At 32.5% G+C, this 25,526-nt stretch overlaps 1 protein-coding gene and 1 long non-coding RNA gene across 6 annotated transcripts in view; one reads left to right on the top strand and one right to left on the bottom strand.

Annotated features, from left to right (window-relative positions):
* The window catches only part of LOC143047196 (uncharacterized), a 117,144-nt gene that overhangs the window by 45,367 nt on the left and 46,251 nt on the right, over positions 1-25,526 (bottom strand). For all 5 annotated transcript variants that reach the window (XM_076220194.1, XM_076220192.1, XM_076220193.1 and 2 more), the window contains exons 15-24: positions 25,326-25,424; positions 22,544-22,694; positions 17,039-17,190; positions 16,575-16,775; positions 13,165-13,266; positions 11,444-11,594; positions 9,775-9,854; positions 9,095-9,301; positions 8,501-8,599; positions 7,151-7,304 (exon numbers count right to left, since the gene is read on the bottom strand). In XM_076220194.1, the coding sequence (XP_076076309.1) occupies positions 7,151-7,304; positions 8,501-8,599; positions 9,095-9,301; positions 9,775-9,854; positions 11,444-11,594; positions 13,165-13,266; positions 16,575-16,775; positions 17,039-17,190; positions 22,544-22,694; positions 25,326-25,424 (1,396 nt within the window). The remainder of the gene's footprint in view (positions 1-7,150; positions 7,305-8,500; positions 8,600-9,094; positions 9,302-9,774; positions 9,855-11,443; positions 11,595-13,164; positions 13,267-16,574; positions 16,776-17,038; positions 17,191-22,543; positions 22,695-25,325; positions 25,425-25,526) is intronic.
* LOC143049042 (uncharacterized) lies at positions 19,004-20,499 on the top strand. The gene is made up of 3 exons (XR_012970021.1): positions 19,004-19,388; positions 19,739-19,817; positions 20,381-20,499. It is a non-coding gene; the product is annotated as an uncharacterized LOC143049042 (long non-coding RNA).

Below are 25,526 nucleotides of genomic sequence, written 5' to 3'. Positions count from 1 at the left end.
GTATTCAAGCGATTTCCTGTTGGGCTTGCAAGTTCATGGATCGTTTCACCTCTACAGGTGAACACCAGTGTACACGGCGGATAACTTGTAACTTTCCATTTTGAACTATCAGATATATAATATACAACTCTGTCTTACTTGTCAGTACTAAACTCATACGCTTGTTTATAAATAACATTTCTGGTGTAAAGAATATTATTCATAAAAATATAAATAATACCCAAAAAATAAGATTTGATGAAATTAAAATCTATTTGAATATTTTTTCCAAGGGTGAATTTGGGAAAATGTAATATATACTCATTGTCAATAGTGAAGGACAGATTGGAACATACCAGAAATATTGATTTAAAAAAATGTACGCACTAGTCGACGATTTGTTTATACGACTGGGTAGAAAGTTACGGAACTATACTGCAATTTAAAATATATACATGTATACATTGAACATAAGAAAAAAACATATATTTTGAATAAATTGGGTATTTTGCTGGGAAACTATTGAGTATCAAAGTTTCAAATTTATTTCGGGATTTATTTTCTTTCATTGTATTCAAGGGAAATATGACATTAAATTGGTTCTGTCTTTTTTTTAAACATCGTTAAAAAGATGTGTGTCTAAGGTGGACGCCACAAGAACCCTGTAATACTAGTAAGAGAGTATAGCATGTAAACATTCCTTCTCAATAATATGGTTGTATTGGAAATCTTTTCATACAGATTGACAACTCATGGTCCGATATGCATGTTATATTTGCCACATGACGCCCATAGTTCTTTCTACCATCATCATCTTATTCTTTGATATTGCTGTAAACATCGATGGTTCACACCCATTAACAAAATGGGAGTAATGTACCTTCAGAGCTTCTCCGTGGTATACACTTGTGAAACTTAATATATAGACGAAATTTCTGTATTGAAATGAATCTACATCTTCAAATAACGATTTTGAGTAATCACCTTACAAACCAATATAAACGTATGGCAAGATATAACCATGAAGGAATTTAGTTTTTGTCAGACGCAAGAACTCATCACTATCATAAATGTATACGTATATATGCATGCAGTTTCAAATATCAAGAACAAGCGGTCGATGTCGATAGTCCGTTTTCTAACTGTTCAGAGTTAGACATGTCACTTGTTCATTCTTGGAAGCCTTCATATTCCCCGTCCAACGATGGGAACTCGTTCTGGTTGTGTTGACTATAAATGCTTGTATGATAATTCTGTCGTTTATCTGTACAAGTGGTTGCATTTCCTCTCCTTTCCCAACAAACAAACTAACGAAACGCTACTAGTCTGCTTTCTCTAGAGCTCATCCTCAATGGCGCTTATACGTCAGGAAACTTACATGTATACTAATAATGATTGTTTCAAGAACAACGATGTATGGACGAACTATTCTAAATTTGTCAATATCAGTTATGCATGACTAAAATATATTTGGATTAATGATGGCTATCATGTTCAACATTGCACAAATATTATCATAGAATTTTTTTTTAAAAATGTACAAAAATCCTCAAAAAAAATAATGCCTTAGCTTAGATCATTGGTACTCTTTTCACAAAAAGTTCGTGTAAATGATTGTCAAATGAATTTAATTATGTAAGAATGAAATGTTAAAAAGATACTAAAAAACTAGAGGCTCTAAAGAGCCTGTGTCGCTCACCTTGGTCTATGTGAATATTAAACAATGGACACACATGGATTCATGACAAAATTGTGTTTTGGTGATGGTGATGTGTTTGTAGATCTTACTTTACTAAACATTCATGCTGCTTACAATTATCTCTATCTATAACAGTACTTTCTGTGGAAAATGTTATTGAAAATCTTCAAATTTAAAGAAAATTTTTAAAAATTGACTATGAAGGGCAATAACTCCTTAGGGGGTCAATTGATTATTTTGGTCATACTGACTTATTTTTAGTTCTTACTTTGCTGTACATTATTGCTGTTTACAGTTTATCTCTATCTATAATAATATTCAAGATAATAACAAAAAAACAGCAAAATTTCCTCAAAATTACCAATTCAGGGGCAGCAACCTAACAACCGACTAATCTGAAAACTCCAGGGCAGATAGATCGTGACCTGATCAACAATTTTACTTCCTGTCAGATTTGCTCTTAATGCTTTGGTTTTTGAGTTATAAGCCAAAAACTGCATTTTACCCCATGTTCTATTTTTAGCCATGGTGGCCATCTTGGTTTGTTGGTCGAGTTACCGGACACATTTTTTTAACTAGATACCCCAATGATGATTATGGCTAAATTTGGTTAAATTTGGCCCAGTAGTTTCAGAGGAGAAGATTTTTCTAAAAGATTACTAAGATTTACGAAAAATGGTTAAAAATTGACTATAAAGGGCAATAACTCCTAAAGTGGTCAACTGACCATTTTGGTCATGTTGACTTATTTGTACATCTTACTTTGCTGAACATTATTGATGTTTAAAGTGTATCTCTATCTATAATAATATTCAAGATAATAACCAAAAACAGCAAAATTTCCTTAAAATTACAATTTCAGGGGCAGCAACCCAACAACGGAATGTCCGATTCATCTGAAAATTTCAGGGCAGATAGATCTTGACCTGATGAACAATATTACCCCCATGTCAGATTTGCTCTAAATGCTTTGGTTTTTGAGTTATAAGCCAAAAACTGCATTTTACCCCTATGTTCTATTTTTAGCCATGGCGGCCATCTTGGTTGGTTGGCCGGGTCACCGGACACATTTCTTAAACTAGATACCCCAATGATGATTATGGCCAAGTTTGGTTAAATTTGGCCCAGTGGTTTCAGAGGAGGAGATTTTTGTAAAAGTTAACGAAGCCGGACGCCGGACACCGGACGCCAAGTGATGAGAAAAGCTCACTTGGCCCTTCGGGCCAGGTGAGCTAAAAATCATGCATAATGTATGTTGTATTTTTTTTCAATTAAAAAATTTAAAATTGCGATAGTTTTATGAGCATTAAACAGCCAGATTTGAATACAAGTTAAGAAATTCCGGTAAAGTCAATGATATCAAACATATGTGCAATGGAATATCAAATTGGGAAATATTGCATTTAGTTTTTATTAAAGATTAAAACTACTATTTTTTACTTCATATTTGAATGTTTACGCCAATTGCCGCTAAGAAAGTAATCCAAAATTGTTTCCTTTTATTTTTATACACTTTCGGAATTATGAATCTGAATTTTATTTTCAATTAATTTACACAATTTAATTATTGTATCTTTATTCTCATCGTGTATTAAATCTTAGTGTATTAAATACAGCATACTCTTTCTAATCCTTTCTGTTTATCCTTTCCAAATAACAACATTCATACCTGTGTACGCTTGAACTCACACCTGCGGCTAAATAGCTACAAGGTAAACAAATTGACCTCAAGCCGAGAAATATACAGTGACCTTTACAAAATAATATACACACTTTGCTCTCACACATTAGTTGCATTGAAATGATTATCAAAACAATAACGGTAAATAGAACTGAAATATTTTCAGTTCAATATCAGTAAAAATGTTCAATAAATATTTTATGAAAAAAATCTCAACAATAATTAATGAAATTTATTCGAAAACATTAACTAGAGATAATTTTATAGGAGTTTAATTCAATCAATACAAAACGGTATATGCATATTCATTTTCGTTCATTCTTATATTGTGGTTAATAACTATGACCATTCGTCAGCTGTGCGCTTTTAATTACGTATATTGTCGATAAGCTATAAGAGTTAAACAGATTTTAATTTTTCCCAGAATTCAACAAATCGGGCTAAAATGTCACGACCCACTCGAGAATTCAACAAAAAAAGTTACAAATACTTGATTTTCTCCGTTATTAGAAGGAATATTAATTTAAAACTTTGCAAATGTGTTTTTTATGTTAAGATGAACATAATTAGATGATAAGTAAAAAATCGCGTAATTTCCCTTTAATGAGCATATCATTAATCTGTTAAAATTCTAAAATAAAGTAAATAGCAAATGGTTTTTAAACAAAAGGCTCCTATGCTCTTGAAAAGTACCAAAATTATATCTTGCGTTTCTAATAATTTTTTGCTGTTTACAATTTGTACCAATTGATAGTGTTGAAGGTACATGTAATAGGATAAAACACAAAAATAATAAATGTTTGTAATTAAGGGTATAACCTCATAAAAGTAATCCTCCTATGGTTTCCATCATTTTGAATTTTTGTAGGTCTTGTATTGCTTATACTTTTTAGTGTTTACAGATTCTAACTATCTATTTGATGTTTTCAAGATAACAGACAATAACTTAAAAAAAAAATCATCTAGGCAATAACTCCTATAAAAAGTTTCATAAAATTTGGATTAGACAAACTTAAGGTACAGTATGGAAACAAACAAATTGCAATTTTCCAAGTTTCAGTCACTAACTAATCTAATACAATTTTACTGGATTTTGAAAAGCTTATGTATTTTTACAGGTTTCTGTTATCACATTTTCATATTTAACCACTGATGGGGAATATGCACAATGACATCTTTTATTTACCCTTTCAGTAGTGGTATTTGCCAAAATGCATTTTTTTTACCTATAGATTATCTTTTTGAATTTTCATTTTAAAATATACATTTCTTGCAATATAATAAATTTTATTCATTACTTTATTGTTTAAAAAAGGTTTACAGTTCAAAAATTGAATTGATTATGTCATGTTTAATGTTCAAATAATGTTACATTCACTGCAACCCTGGTTTTCCTCTCATCAATGGATGTGTCATAATGGAAGGTAATGTCTGCCTGTAACCAATTCCTAAATGATTGACTGAAGAATTAACCAGTTCTGTTTGACATGTTTTGAATATAATTTTGTACCTTCTGATTTGGCCTCTGACCCACCTAATACAGTGTTTTGGCAATAAGGTGGTTTAAACTTATGGACTTAACATGCTTTTTTAGCAGTTGATTCTTTAGCATTTCAGTTTTTAGGAAATTTACAATGTATCTGTCTCCCATGATATTCTACAACTAAGTTGGTAGGTGAAGTTGCAGTGGTAAGACATATGCTTCGATTGGCGCTGCATAATGAAATTTTATTGATGTGGCGTTGTCACTACATATTGATTTTGGTCAAGGATCATCATCAACAAACCCTGTATGCTTGTACCTTTGTTCAAAGGACAGTAAGAGCAATTATCTATGGCAATATGGAAATGCTGCGTAATTACTTCAACTTTTTCCTTCAACAAACTGAAGCACCATGTTTACACTTACATCCAGGTATTCAACAAAGAAAGATAACTCATGTTTGCACTGTTTTGAGCAGGAAATATAAAAAAGGTTTCCGATCCCGGTAAAACAGGACTCATCGTCAGCTGTCTGAAGCGTGAATGAAGGCTTCCAAAACAGTCATATATTCCCGACATTTGTATTATGTCCGTAAAAGTCCGGCTGGGCAAAGCATGAAACCGTCATCTACTTTTTAGTTCTCAAGACTTTCTTAAGAGACGGTCATTTTAACACAATTCGCAATCTTTTTGACCCAACCTTTTGCCTTTAACAGCCACACATTTCCGGTCATAAAAGTGACATGATGATTGATCATTATTAAAACAACCCCTACTCAATACTTTCTAATTTTAATCAAGGCTAATTAGTTATTGGACAGCTGAAATCTACCTGTTCAGGTGACAGGTAAACTATTTTCAGTACCGTACTTCTTGTAAATTGATTGGTCTATTCTCAGGTTATTTTCTTACATTTCAGCAGTTCGTATATATCTATAAATTGATTTAGTATAAAGGATTAAAATTATAAGAAATACGTTTATAAACATAATTTGGTGAAATATTTAAAAAGGTTTTAAATGAAAAATCATCAGAACTACGTTGTTTGTTCTAGAACATGTGTGCCCATGTGCACAGGTGGGAAATTTAATTATGCATCCTACATTTCTTCAAAAATTCAAAAATGATAATTGATACCTGTATCTAACATTTATTTCAAGTATTTTGGGGAAAAACCGTGGAAAGAGCTTTTCCACTTAGTCGTGCTTTGTAAAAACGTACACAGATTTTATGTATCTGTTTCTGGTCTATGTTTTACCATTGTCAAGTTAACATCCGGTTATACGAAGACGTGATTTTAAAACGAAAGTAAAGTTTTTGATAACATCATTTTGCACAAATAAAGAGTCTATGGCAGATATGAGCACGCTGATGTGCACATTGGAATGATGCACTGCCAATTTAACAGTTTACGTCAGGACATCAAATTCATATCAAAGTAAAGTTTAATATTCTTTTTTTTATCTAATGTCAAACATTGGGATGGCCATCTGATTTCCATAATTGCCTTGTGTGACTTAGTCTTAAGGGATTAAAATCAGGATCAGATATAAAATGTCCGGCTGGCTCAAAATAATTTTGGAAGCCCTGGCGTAAATCCATATAAACCGGAACTCATCGCCGAAAGGGTTATAGAAATATGTGTGACTTCCAAAATCTGGTGTTTTCAATTGTCCCAGTTAAGGGAGCTACCATTTGATTTTTATGGGAGGGCTAGGATGAAAAATTTTGTCCTGCATTTTTTTTTAGCTGTAATCTCTGTCCTGCCTTTTTATTTTTCACTCTGTTCGGTCCTGCCTTTTATTTTTTAGTTTATCCTGACTTTTTTTTACCTAAATTGTCGTCCTGACTTTTTTTTTTTGCAAGTGTCTCATCCTGCCTTTTTTTTTTTACTCAAAACTCCTGTCCCGCCTATTTTTTTCAAATTTCATCCCCCCCCCCTCCCCATAAAAATCAAATGGTAGCTCCCTAAGTCAGGTATTAGATTTTTTTAAACAAAAAGACCAAATAATCTCGATGGAAGTGAGATGTGACAATGTTAATACAACTATATAACAATTATCATTGACCTACCACTAGTGGTTCTCCATAAACTGACTAAAGACAAACCAATATATTGTGTAAATCTCTATCTCAGCTGATGAAACCAGAAACAGCTATTTCTTGCTTTTTGATTCCATCAAGACAAGACTTCTTTCATACTGACTTATTTGTAGATAAGGTCTTGCTCATCATTTAAGCTAGCCTTATGACCATCTTAGACATGAAATGTTTGATTGTGCTTTCTTATAAGAAATTATAATACTAACCATTAGGATTAAGTGTAACATCACCATAGGCAAACAAGATATGCCACTCTGTAGTTAAATTAAAGATTTTATCTGTGTTAGATATTAATGGTCTTTTAATTGTACACTGAACAATATCACCATTTACTGAGCTGTCAGATATTTGTAAAGTAACCTGTAAATAAAATATATTCTATGAAAAAATGGTGAATACTTTTTTATTGCGACATGAACCTGAAGTAAAAACTTTAACTTGATAAGTTAACTCTTAAATTTGGGTCAAAAACACAATTTGTAAAATAATCTTAGAAAATCATTTCATAATCTTAGGCCTTACATTTACTTTTTTTTTAATTTCTATGTCATTTGATCTCCCATGGAGAGTTATTTCATTGGCAATCATACCACATCTTCTTGTTTTTATATGTATAATAAGTCTCATTATGCTTATATGAACCAAACTTGATTAAATCAAAACATAATCATGAAGAGGGACAAACAGATTGGCGAAAGGAACTGGTAAAGACACATAAGCAGAAAACATAATATCCCCTACTATCATAGGCAGGACATCTATAATACTAAAATAACGAGGTCCAATTTGTCAGCCGTCATCGGGTAAAAACGACAAATCAAAGAATTCAACTTTATATATAGCTAATATAGGACAATGGTGTAGATTAAAAATCACACCCCTCTAGACCCTTTCGTTTTCCACATAATTAATATTGCCAATAATAAACAAGTTCCGGGTCGAATCCGATACCGATATCAATAGTATATTCACCTGTTACCTATTATCTTATCTGTATGTTCCGCATCTGATAGGCGCACCACCAAAGTTGAACGGTGTATTTAGGATTTTGCTATACACACGGGTCATAAGCACAGGATTGACACTTCTAAATTCAATCATTGTCTAATTGTTCCCTATTGTAGTATTTTAATCAGTAATACTTTCTAAGATAACAATACGAATACTAAAAATATGGACTTAAAATAAGGCGTATACAGGTACAGTTTTCAATTTGTTAGCGGGCATGACGTAAAACAGCGAATCAAATAATTCAACTTTATTTATAAATAATATAGGGCAGTGCTGTTGATTAAAAAATACTCCATTCCAGGACTTTTTGTTTTCCAAATAATTAATATTACCAATAATTGATAAGTTCCAGGTCGACGGGTTCACAAAGAAAGAGTTTGAAAGCAGTGTAAACTGTGTATCTTATAATCGGCATGACTTTATCAGATGACAATACAAATACTAAAATAAAGCCTACGCATAGTTATATACTTTAATTCAGTCACGGACCCGCGATATCACGGGTGTGTTCTAGTAAAAATATAATAAGTGGAATACATAATTACATTGTCTATACCAATAAACTGTGTATACTGTGAGGAATATCCATACTGCCCATAAAATGTTCCATTCCCGTTCTTGCACATTATAAAACTTGAATTGGGCTAAAAATATAAAAGAAAAAAAATCTTCTTTGTTGATTCATACACAAATCTACAAACTTTTTCATCTTTTCACACGGTGCATTTTCAGTCATTGCTTGTTCATCTTGTGAACCTTGTTTGTAAGCTTATTTTCATGTAAAGCTATTCCTTTTCATTTTTTTTTTTATTAATATTCATATTGGTGAATTTATTACCTATCTTTTAGACTGGATAGGTTAGTACACATAAAGTAATTTTCTTTAAAATAGTTGCTTATATAATAAAACATCATTTTGTAACTTGAAAATTATATCATTGAAAAATCGCAGATGAGCACTTGAAAATTTAGCAATCTTACCAGTGATATATTCTGGATTTGTACCCCAAAAATTGAAATATCCTTTATTTAAATATAATCAGTATTCTGTATTCCTAGAAACAATTGATTTTACTTTTTGACTACATTTTGTGGCATCTTCAATTGTTATTTCTTTAATCTATAATCTATAATCTTACCATAGCACCATCAGGTGAAAATCCCAAGGCTACCCAACTCCTATATGCCTTAACTCCTGTAACCCTTGCTGTTATGTTAAATGTGATATCATTCAAATCACTGGTCCAGCTAACTAAGTAATGGCAATTTGTTGCATTGCAATCATGAAAACAGCTTTTTGATAGACCACATTCACTGTCAGGATTTATTTTCCCAGGTATATTTTTCTACAAAGTGTATGGGAAAGCCAGATATAATTCATGTGAGAAGTCAGCAATAATAAAGTTTAAATATATTACTATTAAACTCTTCAAAAAGTTAAAATAATGTGAGATCCACTGTGCTTCAGCTGGCCTCTCAATAAAAATGTGTACTAGTTCAGTGATAATAGATGTCATAATAAACGTATATAGATAAACATTTAAAAAAGAAGCCTCGGTTGATTGATAACAGTGGCAGATCCATAAGAGGTTCCAGGGGTTGGAACCCCCTATCTGTTTGAAAACTAAGGCTTTTGAATGAGGTCATATGGTTGGAGTCCCCCATTTTGTATGTCTTGCATGTGTTGGAATCCCCTTTTAAAAATGGGTGGAACTCTACCTTAAATCATTCATCACATTTTTGTAAAGATTTCATGTTGAATAATTAATATTAAGTATTGCATGAATTATTTAAACAATTATGTTATAGCTCAACTTACATTTTTTTGAACTGTGAGAAAAGTTACACTGTTGTTACTTAGATCTGTAAATGTGTGCATAGTAGGCTTTATTTGAAGTCCTGAAATATATAGCACTAAAAATATAAGACGTACCATGCAGTTGACTTCTAAGCATGAGATCTAAATCAAGGAACTTATGTTCTATTAGAGCATCTATACTGTCTTATCAAGTGCATCTATTACTTATATAATTGACCTCACACTATAAACTGTGCATATTCAAAAAAAGAAACTCTCCAACATTGTAGACAAGTAAAAAATCTTTGTTTAATTGACACATTTTTAAGCAAGATACATTGTATCACAATGCAGATTGTGGCCAAGTTTTGTAAAATTTGGCTCAGTAGAGAAGATTTTTGTTAAAGTTAACGACGAAGGGCAACAACCAATGACAGATGCCAAGTGATAAGAAAATCTCATCTCATCTAAAAATATAATTCAGTTCTAATCAATATATATTACTGAAATCCTTGAATTATTTATTTTTTATAATGTTACCTCAAACAAGAATGTGTCCACAGTACACGGATGCCCCACTCACACTATCATTTTCTATGTTTAAAGGACTGTGAAATTGGAATAAATTCTATAATTTGGCATTAAAATTAGAATGATCTTATCAAAGGGAACATGTATACTAAGTTTCAAGTTGATTGGACTTCTACTTTATCAAAAACTACCTTGACCAAAAACTTTAACCTGAAATTTGCACTATCATTTTCTATGTTCAGTGAACCGTAAAATTGGGGTCAAAACTCTAATTTGGCATTTAAATTAGAAAGATCATATCATAGGGCACATGTATACTAAGTTTCAAGTTGATTGGACTTAAACTTCATCAAAAACTACCTTGACCAAAAACTTTAACCTGAAGCCAAAAACTTTAACCTGAAATTTGCACTATCATTTTCTATGTTCAGTGAACCGTAAAATTGGGGTCAAAACTCTAATTTGGCATTTAAATTAGAAAGATCATATCATAGGGCACATGTATACTAAGTTTCAAGTTGATTGGACTTCAACTTCATCAAAAACTACCTTGACCAAAAACTTTAACCTGAAGCCAAAAACTTTAACCTGAAATTTGCACTATCATTTTCTATGTTCAGTGAACCGTAAAATTGGGGTCAAAACTCTAATTTGGCATTTAAATTAGAAAGATCATATCATAGGGCACATGTATACTAAGTTTCAAGTTGATTGGACTTCAACTTCATCAAAAACTACCTTGACCAAAAACTTTAACCTGAAGCCAAAAACTTTAACCTGAAATTTGCACTATCATTTTCTATCAGTGAACCGTAAAATTGGGGTAAAATCTCTAATTTGGCATTAAAATTAGAAAGATCATATCATAGGGAACATGTGTACCAAGTTTGAAGTCGATTGGACTTCAACTTCATCAAAAACTACCTCGACCAAAAACTTTAACCTGAAGCGGGACAGACGGACGAACGGACGAACGAACGGATGAACGGACGCACAGACCAGAAAACATAATGCCCCTCTACTATCGTAGGTGGGGCATAAAAATCATTGGTGAACAATCTGAAAAAAATAATGATAAATCAACATTTGTGTAATCATTGACCCTGTATCTCCTACTGACTATTCATCTATGTAAATAGATCTGTTAAGGAAACTTTACCTCGTCTATTTCGAATAGGTCCATGGGCAATAAGCAAATACCATGGTTTTGTTAAATCAAAAATGTTGTTGTTATGAGATGTGATTGGTCTTCGCACAGAACAATGAAGGACATCCCCATCAACAGAGCTCTCAATAATTGGAAGAGAAAACTGTAAAATATATAATATAATGTTTTACTCCTGTAAAGTATACCAAAATCTATAATTTCCTAAATAATAGCTAAACCTTAATTTCAAGAAAATCTGATGATGATAAAAATATAAATGCCACTTAAAAGTGGCATAAAAATACGTACTGGTACCATTGATCAGTTTTCAAATGGGTTTAGGAAATACAAATTGCCATCTCATATGAATGACTTTCTGTAACATTAGCATAATTTGTTCAAAATTTACCATTTATAGTTGTAGGGCAAAATATATACACCACTATGGGATTTCAAAACAGTTGAACATTAATTTCTTGTAATGACCTGCAAATTTAATTATTGTTTGCATAATGGTTGGACAAAGCAGACACTAAATGTACGTTTCCACTTTCATTGTTATGCAGTACCTGAGAAAGATGCGAAGACCAATAATATTCATGAGACTGACAGAGGAAAGGACAGCCAATAGACAGAGGTAAAAGAGTATATATTTTTTGAAATGGGGGAATAAAAATGAAATTATGAAACAAGGATTTGCATTAAAATATATCCTTTTTAAGGGGATCTAACCAATTGTCTATTTTTGTTAGTGGAATGCTTATTTTTCACTTGTGGGATAATCATTTTTTATCAGTGGTATCATTTGTGAGTCATGAATTATTATCCTAAGAATACAGATTTCTCTCACAGTTGGTCCACCTCTAATCTGTAGTGCCTATTAAATTTTCAATGTAATACAAAAAATTTACAAAAATAAACAATTTGGCAAGGAATATGATATTTTTAAAACAATAAATAGATCACTTATCAAAGGCTATTTCAACAAGCATTCTGAGAGTATTGCATAGTACTCTATTGGTTAAAAAATAATTGTAATTCGAATAAAACGCAAACTTGATCTATAACTTGTCATGTTTTAAACTGTATTACAAAACTCAAATCAATATCTGCAAGCATGTCTAAGGAAACAAAAAGTGGAAAACTGATTACATAAGTGAATTTTCAAAGTCTAAGGACCATATATCTCTGCACAAAATTAACAGACGGAACAAAATTCGAACTTGATCTGCAACTTGTCATGATAAAACAATATATAAAATTAATATTTTCAAGCACAAAGAAAAATCTGATTTGCTGGACATAGGGATGGACAGATAGACAGATGCTAGGGAATTAATTACATTCTAATGAAGAAACAAATTTATTCTTAGTGAAAATCAAAATCTTTGGATGTACACTCCAGTTACAAGTACCTGATGTAAAATTACTTTGCATAAATAGTTGTTTCTTTGAAATAATATTCCATCTACAAGGTCAATGGTTTTAACTAGTTTATAAAGAAACCAACTGTCATTTTATAAATGAAAAAACTGACCTTTCATCCCCTTGATAAACAAAAGGTGAACATTCAGGTGACTTAATTATGCTTTTGGTAGTTTAAAAGCAAAGTGACGTTTGAGAAAGCAATTTTATGCCCAAGAAGCCCAGGAGGGTGAACCCTGCTACAAATGTATCAAGGTTATTATTATAATTGTTTGTTTGACAAAACATTTCCATTGTCTGATACTTACATTTTTCAAAGGAGTATAATCTTCATATTGGTGTAGTGAATTTCCGTATTCACCTTTAAAATGACCATCTATGTTCAAGCACATCAAAAAACTTGAACCAATCTGAAAAAGGAAAGAAACAATTACTACACTTATAATTCCATATTGAACAAAAATAAAGAATAACTATGTTATTAAAAATATAAAATTCATTTGTTGAAGGGTTAAAAACAGGTAAAATTCCTGGCAAAACAAATTGTTTATCCTATTCCAAACTGGGTAACAAATAAAACTAGAGGCTCTCAAGAGCCTGTATCGCTCACCTGATTCTACTTGGGTTTTTGAAATCATCTGAAAAAATATAAAATTTGGCTAAAAGTGACAACACAACCTCATTGATAAGGAAAGGAACATGTTTAATTTCATTCAAAAGTCCCCCACTGGCGGCCATCTTGGATGGCGGATCGGCTACAAAGTAACAACACTTGGTCAGCACCTCATAAGGAACATTCATGCCATGTTTGGTTTTATTCCATTCAGTGGTTCTCTAAAAGAAGTCATTTGTATGCATTTCCCATAGGGTCCTATGTTAAACTAAGTCCCCTGCTGGTGGCCATCTTGGATGATGGATCTGCTACAAAGTAACAACACTTGGTCAGCACCTCATAAGGAACATTCATGCAATGTTTAGTTTTATTCCATTCAGTGGTTCTCTAAAAGAAGTCATTTGTATGCATTTCCAATAGGGTCCTATGTTAAACTAAGTCCCTGCTGGCGGCCATCTTGGATAATGGATCGGCTACAAAGTAACAACACTTGGTCAGCACCACATTAGGAACATTCATGCCATGTTTGATTTCATTCCATTCAGTGGTTCTCTAAAAGAAGTCATTTGTATGCATTTCCCATAGGGTCCTATGTTAAACTAAGTCCCATGCTGGCGGCCATCTTGGATGATGGATGGGCTACAAAGAAACAACACATGGTCAGCATGGCATAAGGAACATTCATGCAATGTTTGGTTTCATTCCATTCAGTTGTTCTCTAAAAGAAGTCATTTGTATGCATTTCCCATAGGGTCCTATGTTAAACTAAGTCCCCCGCTGGCGTCCATCTTGGATAATGGATCGGCTACAAAGTAACAACACTTGGTCAGCACCACATTAGGAACATTCATGCCATGTTTGATTTCATTCCATTCAGTGGTTCTCTAAAAGAAGTCATTTGTATGCATTTCCCATAGGGTCCTTTGTTAAACTAAGTCCCCCGCTGGCGGCCATCTTGGATGATGGATTGGCTACAAAGTAACAACACTTGGTCAGCACTCCATCAGGAACATTCATGCTATGTTTAGTTTCATTCCATTTAGTGGTTCTCTAGAAGAAGTCATTTGTATGCATTTCCCATAGGGTCCTATGTTAAACTAAGTCCCCCGCTGGCGGCCATCTTGGATGATGGATCGGCAACAAAGTAACAACACTTGGTCAGCACCCCATAAGGAACATTCATGCTATGTTTGGTTTTATTCCATTCAGTGGTTCTCTAAAAGAAGTCATTTGTATGCATTTCCCATAGGGTCCTATGTTAAACTAAGTCCCCGGCTAGCAGCCATCTTGGATGATGGACCGGCTACAAAGTAACAACACTTGGTCAGTACCTCATAAGGAACATTCATGCCATGTTTGGTTTCATTCCATTCAGTGGTTCTCTAAAAGAAGTCATTTGTATGCATTTCCCATAGGGTCCTATGTTAAACTAAGTCCCCCGCTGGCGGCCATCTTGGATGATGGATCGGCTACAAAGTAACAACACTTGGTCAGCACCTCATAAGGAACATTCATGCCATGTTTGGTTCTATTCCATTCAGTGGTTCTCTAGAAGAAGTTCAAAATGTAAATTGTTAACGACGACGACGACGGACGACGACGGACGACGACGGACGACGGACGCCAAGTGGTGAGAAAAGCTCACTTGGCCCTTCGGGCCAGGTGAGCTAAAAATTGTTTTGAGACAATTCATGGCTGTTTCTTTTTTCTACAACTCTTAAATTACTATTAGAAATGAAATACATTTGGTAAAAATTAAAACAAGAATGTGTCCATAGTACACGGATGCCCCACTCGCACAATCATTTTCTATGTTCAGTGGACCGTGAAATTGGGGTCAAAACTTAAATTTGGAATTAAAATTAGAAAGATCATATCATAGGGAACATGTGTACTAAGTTTCAAGTTGATGTTACTTTAACTTCATCAAAAACAACCTTGACCAAAAACTTTAACCTGAACTTCGCACTATCATTTTCTTTGTTCAGTGGACCATGAAATTGGGGTCAAAACTATACTTTGGCATTAAAATTAGAAAGATCATATCATGGGGAACATGTGTACTAAGTTTCAAATTGATTGAACTTCAACTTCTTCAAAAACTACCTTGACCAAAAACTTTAACCTGAGGCGAACGGACGCACAGACGGACGGACGAACGAACGAACGAACGAACGAACGGAGGCACAGACCAGAAAACATAATGCCCCTCTACTATCGTAGGTGGGGCATAAAAAATATGAATATGAAAGTTCTGCATAGCCTACCTACATTCTATAAAATGTCTATAAAAATCTACAGAAAAACACTATCAATTATATTTAATTTATATGGTCAGTAACTATTTTAAGTTTAAGTTTATATGGCTAATAATTGTAGTATAAATATAAACATATTGATGAGTCATAAGATTTTTTTTAACATTTCTTATCCCGTCAAATTTTCTTCATTTTTCTTACAGTTTAGAAGATAATAAATAATCATTATATTCTCTCCCCCCTTTCTTATAAGCCTTGGTAAGCATTGTGGTTGGCAGATTAAATCACCAGACAAGTAATATTAACCAATGCAAAAAATATCAAGCTCCAGACAAAATATAAAGTTCACCCAAAATGCAAAAAATGGGTAAAAAGTCATCATTGAATAGCAATTATTTGAATTCTATGGTGAGTCATCTGAAAAAAACCACAATGGGTACCCAAAAGGAACGCTTGTCAGATTTTCTTCATCAATATCAATTTCTAATTTGATATTCATGCAGGCTGGATCATAGGTCATATCTTTTTAACTGAATATACTCTTAGAATGATTCTGGCTAACTTTTGTTACAATTGGTCAAATAGATTTAAGGAGAGAAACTTTTGTAATGATTAACGCAAAGTGATAGCCATATTTTGGCATTTATGCTTGATTCCCTAAATTCAGGTTACCTTTTAAAATAAACCAGAAAACTGCATTTTGACATTAAAGCATATTTTTTTTTTTTATTAAAATCAATCAAACAAACACAAGAACACCAAAAAGCAGTCATATTTGTTGAAAGAACATATTACAGGAATAATTTGCATGGAACAACCAGAATCTTTATCAAAACTGCATACAAACCATTTTTCCATTAGAGGAAAAACCAATGCCAATCCATGCCAGGTTTCCTGTTCCAGATTCTACTTTTGCTGTTATGTTAAATACCATGTCTGCACCATCTGGTAACCAGGTTACTACATATGAACACCCAGCACCCTTGCAGTTAGTGAAACAATTCTTAGATGTTGAACACAGACTATCTGACATTAAATCTCTGAAAACCTATTTGAAAAGGAATTAATAAAATGCCACTTATTTAAATGAATAATATGATAGATGTTACCATCAATGAGACAGCATCCAAACAACAAAACTATACAAATACTAAACTTTATGGAAAACTTGAATATAATGAATTTTGTGAAATTTGAAAAGAATTCAGACACGTATAAATGTTCATGACAGAGTTCTGAAGTGCAAGTATAAAGAAATTATTATAAAGTTTCTGATAGTTGGTATATTATGTCTTAATCACATTACTGTACCTGAGCTGGTTCAATTGGAACGCTCTCATCATACAAAGAGGTAAACAGAACATCCTCATCATTCCTGGTTTCATATGACGCCACTCTGATGCTGGCAAGGAAGTCAATCATAGAATTACTGGCTGTTCTGTTTGTATGATGTTGTGGAATTCCTGTTAATGTACGGCTAAATATTACAAAATGGCAACAGTATTAACCTGTCCAATGTGTGTTTTCACTGAGAGAATAATTAAACAAGAGTGGACACGCTGAAATGTCTCGCCTTCTTTACTAATCATTGATATTATGTTGATAGTCCTAAATATAAAGCCTTGCCACATAAACTTAACATTAATCAAGAAAACTAAACATTGACCACTGAACCATGAAAATGAGGTCAACGTCAGATTAATCATGCCAGGCAGACATGTACAGCTAACAATTTTTTCATACAACAAATATAGTTGACCTAGTGGTTATAGTTTCAGAAAAACAGACAAAAACAGAAAAAAACACTGAGCAATGAACCGTGAAAATGAGGTCACCGTCAAGGTCAATTAAAACCTGCGCAACTGACAAACAGATCATAAAATATTTCCATACACCAAAATATAGTTGACCTATTGCATATAATATTAGAAAAAAAGACTAAAACTCAAAAACTTAGCTTTGACCACTGAACCATGAAAATCAGGTCAAGGTCAGATGACACCTGCCAGCTAGACATGTACATGTTACAATCATTGCATACACTAAATATAGTAGACCTATTGCATACAGTATAAGAATAAAAGACCAAAAGACAAAAACTTAACTTTAACCACTGAACCATGAAAATGAGGTCATGTACACCTAACAGTCCTTCCATACACCAAATATACTAGACCTATTGCTTATATTATCTGAGATATGGACTTGACCACCAAAACTTAACCTTGTTCACTGATCATTTGAAATGAGGTTGAGGTCAAGTGAAAACTATCTGACGGGCATGAGGACCTTGCAAGGTACACACATACTAAATATAGTTATCCTATTACTTAAAATAAGAGAGAATTTTACATTACAAGAAATATTAACTTTTTTTTCAATTAGTCACTGAACCATGAAAATGAGGTCAAGAACATTGGACATGTGACTGACAGAAATTTTGTAACATGACGCATCCATATACAAAGTATGAAGCATCCAGGTCTTCCACCTTCTACAATATAAAGCTTTTAAGAAGTTAGCAAACACCACCATCGGATCACTATCCCTATGTCAAGCTTTCACTAACAAAAGTCTCAGGCTCGACAATAAAAACTAATTAGGTCTTTCCACTTTTCTGTGGAAAGACCTATTGGTTTTCTTCTGATTATTTTTTTTTTTCCTTCGCTGTTTTTTTTGTTTCGCAAAATGTCGCTTAGATATTTGGAATATGATATCGAACAGTTAATACGCTTTTGAAAACTGACACCGCTTAATCAAATACTTTCCCATATAAGAGTTATTTCCCTAAACACTGTTTTTTAGCCGTCGTCATCGTCCGTCGTCGTTAATTTTTACAAAAATCTTCTCCTCTGAAACTACTGGGCAAAATTAAACCAAACTTGGCCACAATCATCATTGGGTATCTAGTTTAAAAAATGTGTGGCGTGACCCCACCAACCAACCAAGATGGCCACCATGGCTAAAAATAGAACATAGGAGTAAAATGCAGTCTTTGGCTTATAACTCAAAAACCAAAGCATAAAGAGCAAATCTGACTTGGGTAAAATTGTTTATCTGGTCAAGATCTATCAGCCCTGAAATTTTCAGATGAATCAGACAACCCGTTGTTGGGTTGCTGCCCTTGAATTGGTAATTTTAAGGAAATTTTGCTGTTTTTGGTTATTATCTTGAATATTATTATAGATAGAGATAAACTGTTAACAGCAATAATGTTCAGCAAAGTAAGATTTACAAATAAGTCAACATGACCGAAATGGTCAGTTGACCCCTTTAGGTGTAATACCACCAAATCATGGTACGTCACATCCGGTTGCATACGAAAGTAGGCCTAAAAAATATTCCCTTGAATTTGACAGTTGTAGAAAATTAACCCTGCATTTCAATGCACTTAAATTTTTCTGAGTCGTAAATATGTATGTTGGATGTCTGAAATAATCATTCTTTTTTTATTTGATGGTCTTATAAAATATTTTGGAACGTTAAGGTTACATAGTTACCAAAGCAGGTAACCAGTAAATAACAGTGTAAAAATTGGGTTGTTTACTTCCGGCGGTGGTTACTTTCTTATATGCAATGAAATGTAGTGTGAAATTTTCACTGTATCACTGGAAAGGATTGAACTTTACACATGCAAAGTATTTCTTTGGTTGAAATAAAGGTAAATACTGTACAATTTTTTTAAAAGTGCCAATTTAACAAAGACTAATAGGGAAAAATCAATGGTGGTATTACACCTATTTAGGGAAACTAAATGTGCACTCGTGACCCTATTGTACTTTCATTTTTAAAAGTTATTAATAAACCAGTTCATACATTGTAAACATGGACTATTCGGAATGGATTTAGACACAGAAAGCATGTTTGAGGTAAAATTGCATTGAAATGGGGGTTTACGGGTGTTTTCTAAGTCAAATTGGTGGACAGACGAAGCTGTATTTAGATTACTGTGTTAAATTTTAAATTACCCTTACAGTTTTGTTTATACAACATGTGAATTTTTTATTTCAGTGTTAACCATGTTCTGAAGAGCATTCTGTTGAAAAATCTTATATGTGTATTGGTCTGCAGATGACACTTCAGCATTAAAGTATGTATCAACTATCATCATGTTTTTTTTTTTGTTTTGGCCGTAAAAGTTTACAATTTGCCATTGTGGCGTCTACATTTTGCACAGACAATAACTCATCTAAACACTTATTTGTCCTGGATTTATACACATCAGCATCCAGTCTCACATACTTAAACTTTATAATTCTTACCAATTATTTTTTGTACCAGCATTCCAAGGGACATAACCCTTTTTAAAAACATTATGAGGTATTTTTTTATTACTCTTTCTCCCCATTTTCTAATGTAAAATACAAGAAAGTGGACTTTTGGTGTAAATCCATTAGAAATATACTGTTATGAGTAAATAAAAAGACTTTGATACCAGTAGCAATAAATGATTGACTGAAAGGGAACCGTTATTTGTCACACTAAGGGAACAGACCAAAACTCAAGTTACATATAAGGGCTTATAGAAACTTCCGTGTAGACTGTTAACATTTATAGAGTCAGTTCTTACAGCTAAAACACTTTAATTATTGATTAAACATTACATCTATTTCATTTTTGTGGGAAAATAATCACATTTGTTTTATTTTTTAGACAAAAGATATCAAGATTTGATGAAAAAGGAAGGAAGGAGGAAAAATGGACCAAAACAGACCAAAACAGACCTTCAAATGAACTCTAAAAGGTGCAATAAAATTGTTTATCATCTTAAAGTTGTCTTTTGTATTCTATTTAATTGTTTGAATGCATAGATCATGAGTTTGTGATCAGATATTAGTCAACAATGCATTTTATAATGATACACTGAAATTAGGATTTTTCGAAGAAATTAGACTGAAATTGCCGTAGGATATGGCCTTACATTATAGTGATTTTCTCTGAAACTATAGTTCTGACTGAGACAAAACTTGACAGTTATGCTTGAAATAACTTGCAATTGGAGGGAAAAAAATTAAATTAAGTTTATTCGACATTTAGGTGTTCTTTAAATTTATGAGTTATTGTCCTTTATAGTCAATTTTTAACCATTTTTCGTAAATCTTAGTAATCTATTACAAAAATCTTCTCCTCTGAAACTATTTGGCCAAATTAATCCAAACTTGGCCACAATCATCTTTGGGGTATCTAGTTTAAAAAATGTGTGGCGTGACCCTGCAAACCAACCAAGATGGCTGCCATGGCTAAAAATAGAACATAGGGGTGAAATGTAGATTTTGGCTTATATCTCTGAAACCAAAGCATTTAGAGCAAATCTGACAGGGGCAGGGGGGGAGGGGTAAAATTGTTCATCAAGTGAAAATCTATCTGCCCTGAAATTTTCAGACAAATCGGACAACCTGTTGTTGGGTTGCTGCCCCCGAATTAGTAATTTTAAGGAAATTTTGCAGATTTTGGTTATTATCTTGAATATTATTATAGATAGAGATAAACTGTAAAGAGCAATAATGTTAAGCAAAATAAGATCTACAAATAAGTCAACATGACCAAAATTGTCAATTGACCCCTTAAGGAGTTATTGTCCTTTATAATCAATTGTTAACAATTTTCATAAATTTTTGTAAATTTTTAGGAAATATTTTCCACTGTAATTACTGGGCCAAGTTCATTATAGATAGAGATTATTGTAGCAACAAGAATGTTCAGTAAAGAAAGATCTACAAACACATCACCATCACCAAAACATCATTTTGTCATGAATTTATCTGTGTCCATTGTTAATATGCACATAGACCAAGGTGAGCGACACAGGCTCTTGAGAGCCTCTAGTCTTGTTATCTTTAAGACTTCGCAACCATATAAGAAACCGACAAATTTATTTTTCCAAATTGCTCTTTATATCTTCAGGATGTTCTGTTTTATTTTGACCAAAGCCGTATAGAGATTCCATATGAGATTATTTCCCCTTTTGTATTTGATATAAGTGAAATGTGTTTTTAACTGGAAAACCATCAGTGATGAAGACCTAGAATCATTAGATTTAAGGTCCTTGGTCCAAAAAAATGAAAATGAGGTCAAGGTCAAAGGTCAAGGTCATGTTCAAAATTTTGATTTTGGCTTGTTATCTCTTCTTTTCAGAAATCATATAAGATATAGACAAAATATTTTCACACAATTGTTAGTTGTGACATGTCGTAACACATATATTTTAGTTGAAAGGGTACATAGACATTTGATGCAAATTCCCCCCCCCCCCCCCCCCACTCTTTTATATCAAATATTAGTCCTAAGGTAAAATAACTCATTAACAATATGAAGTAGAGGCCTAGAGTCTTTTGATTTGAGGTTCTTGGTTGATGACCTTGAAATTGAGCTCAAGATAGTTTGATAGGATGTTCTAGATTTTGACCTTTTTCTTTATGTTTCATATTTATACATCATAAAGCAATTTTAAACTGATATTTCATATTTTTATATCAAAATAGATCTTTACTGGTGGAAAGACCTTCAATTGTTCTCTGAACAATTGGTTTTTAATTACTTTTCTATTTGTAACATATATAGAAACTATTTTTAAATTTAATTTCCTGATTCTAAAATTCACTTGATGAAAATGAATACAGAAAAAATCATGTACCACATATTTGCAAAGATTTATATAAGAGTAATTTTTCAACTAGAGAAAGTGGCAAAAATAAATTGTTTGCAAAAATAAGTTGGTTTACAGTATTCAATAAAAAAAAAAAGTATGCTGCTATGCATAGATCTGAAGTATTTGCTAAAAGAAAAAAAGTATGAATAATAAAAATAAATTATTACCTTTTGTTACATTACCCTGGGCAAATAAAAGGAACCATTCATTCCTAAGACTAAATATTTTATCTGTTGATAAATTTATATCTCTCTGTATTGTGCAACCGAAAATATTACCATCAGTGCTACCATTAATCAAAGCTGGTGAATGCTGTATCTACAATAGGAGAACATACTACATGTAAAAGTCATTTAAAGTTATATACAAAGGATGACATGCCTTGAAAACATCAAAACACTTGACTTATTTTTGGTTCATGTATGTCTTTCCATATATCTGCAACTATAGTCCAAAAGGGAAACAGGTGTCACAGTGATCCCTTGAGTCCTGCACACTCCCAATCTGCATTGTAATTGGTCTTTGGAATTAAATGATATCTCTCAGCATTTATATGATTAAAAAACAGATCCAGTGTCCAAAGCTTTGCTAACAAGGATCTGAAAACTCTCCATTTTACTTTCTGTTTTAAAGACCTTTTGGGATACTCTGCTTTTGCCAAATTTATACACACCATCAATAATCTGAAGGCTGGAATTTCATTGGCTGATGTAAAATAACCAGAACAGAAAGTAAAACAAAGTGTTGTCAAAGCTTGAACACAAGATCATCATTAAATCTGGATATCTAAATGATAATTGGGGCCAATAATTTTAGAGGAGAAGAATTTTGTAAAAACTAAGTGAGCTTATAAAAAAGAAGATACCAAATGGAGTAATCAAAATACATAAGTAAAATATAAATGAAGAATGTGTCCTTTAACCCTGCTTGCATTTAACATTATAAAGGAACATAATAAGAGAACTGTAAAAGTGACCCCACCCAAATTTGAAATTGATCTGTGTTTTATGGTAATAAGCATTGGATATAGTTTCATAACATTTGGTCAAAGTAAACTAAAGTAAGAGAACAGAAACTAATTTTGAGACATACATAGGGACAGATGGACAGACAAGAGTAACACTTAGTGCCCCATCTGCTGAAGACAAAAATATGAAGACAAATAAGAGTAGGGGAGTTAATTTAGCAGTTCACACAACACTAGATGCACCGGTTATGTTTTTTGGTGTAAGTTAATATAGAGTCATTAATCCAATTCCCAGATATCACAATGGAGTAAAACTGTATATAATTATGGCTACAACAGATGGAACATAACATTAATCATCTGTCACATAGATATTCTATAATGATCAAACAAATCCTGTTCTCTTTTTGTCAATTTCTAGATTTATGTCAAGGTATAAAGCAGACTTACTTATATGTACCTGTGGTATCATTTAACCCAGTTCAATTAGATCAAATCTTACTACAAACTATAGGCACATAATGTATAAAGATTTTTAAACATATAAAAACATGACTTGAATTTTTTTTAGTAAATTTCATTTTTGGCTTCTTTAGGTTTGATAAGGGGGCTCACTGGTATAAATCAATTATTTTTTTTTAATATAGGATTTTGCTATATTTTTTTATAAATGAACTTTATATCATATACTTAATGAAAAAGGAAATAAAAAAATGGGGTCACCTTTCATTTAAGCTCACAATCTGCCTCCAAAAGAGGCATACATTTTTGTTAATGTCCTTTTTTTCTGTTGAACTAATAAGACAAATAAGAGAAGGTAATATCGAAATAACTAAATTACAATTATCTAGTTTATGGACAGCTTTTTTGAAAACAATAATATAAAATATAGGTCACCAATGAGTTAAAAAAGATATTTCAATTTTAATGCCAAAACAAGAGGCTCTCAAGAGCCTGAATCGTTCACCTTAAATTTTTTGCTTAAATCTTCCATGAATGATTATTTTGGGTTTTCAATTTATATAAATGGTTCTTCAATTCTGTCATATCTTCTTCAAAAGCAAAAACAAGAGTGGACACACTGAAATGTCTCGTTTGTCTCGTGTTCATAATATAATTTATGATGAAAGTATAAAAAAACATTGTATACCCCAAGCATTACATTATTGCTGTTGACAGTTTATCTACATCTATAATAATATTCAAGATAATAACCAAAAACAGCAAAATTTCCTTAAAATTACCAATTCAGGGGCAGCAACCTAACAACGGGTTGTTTGATTCATCTGAAAATTTCGGGGCGGATAGATCTTGACCTGATAAATAATTTAACCCATGTCAGATTTGCTCTAAATGCTTTGGTTTTTGAGTTATAAGCTAAAAACTGCATTTTACCCCTATGTTCTATTTTTAGCCATGACGCCCATGTTTTTTGATGAAATGGGAATTAAAACACAAACTTTATTCTAGATACCCTAGGAATCAATCAGATGAAGATTGGTTTGAATTGGTTCAGTAGTTTCAGAGGAGAAGATCTTTGAAATAGTTTACAACGACGACAACGACGGAAGGACGACGAAGGACGCCAAGTGATGCAAAAGCTCACATTTCCTTTTGGAAAGGTGAGCTAAAAAGGCATTTTTTGCACTTAAGGGAGATAATTTGGAGCGTTTTCAAGATATAATCATTTAAAAAGCCATCTAGGTGTAATAAATAAAATTTGTAATGAAATTTTTATAGAGTGGCGAGCCTCCTTTGTCATGAACTAGTTCAACATATCAACATATCCCTTCTTTCATGGTAATGCAAATATAAAGCACTAACAAATCAATATATTTCTGGTAATACTAATACAAATGACAAAAAATATCAACAAACACTTGTAATCGCAGTACCATTTTTTAAATGTTCATGAGTATGTGTTTTAATACTTACATTATCAAGTTTATTATATGTTCATGAGTATGTGTTTCAATACTTACATCATCAAGTTGTGCATATGTGTGACCAGTTGTATATCCATACTCGGCTGACATCTTTCCTCCATTATTGACTAAACACATCATTATACTAGAACCTGCCTAAAAAGGTTGAAATATACTAAAATAAAGTATGGAAAGATGAACCTAACTTACACATATTCTGATTGGTAATATTAAAATAGTATAATCATTTACATTCTT

This window comes from Mytilus galloprovincialis, chromosome 10 (genome assembly GCF_965363235.1).
Source record: "Mytilus galloprovincialis chromosome 10, xbMytGall1.hap1.1, whole genome shotgun sequence".
Classification (NCBI taxonomy): Eukaryota; Metazoa; Mollusca; class Bivalvia; order Mytilida; family Mytilidae; genus Mytilus; species Mytilus galloprovincialis.
Note: the sequence above shows the minus strand (reverse complement) of the source record. Positions and strands in the feature narration are given on the sequence as shown.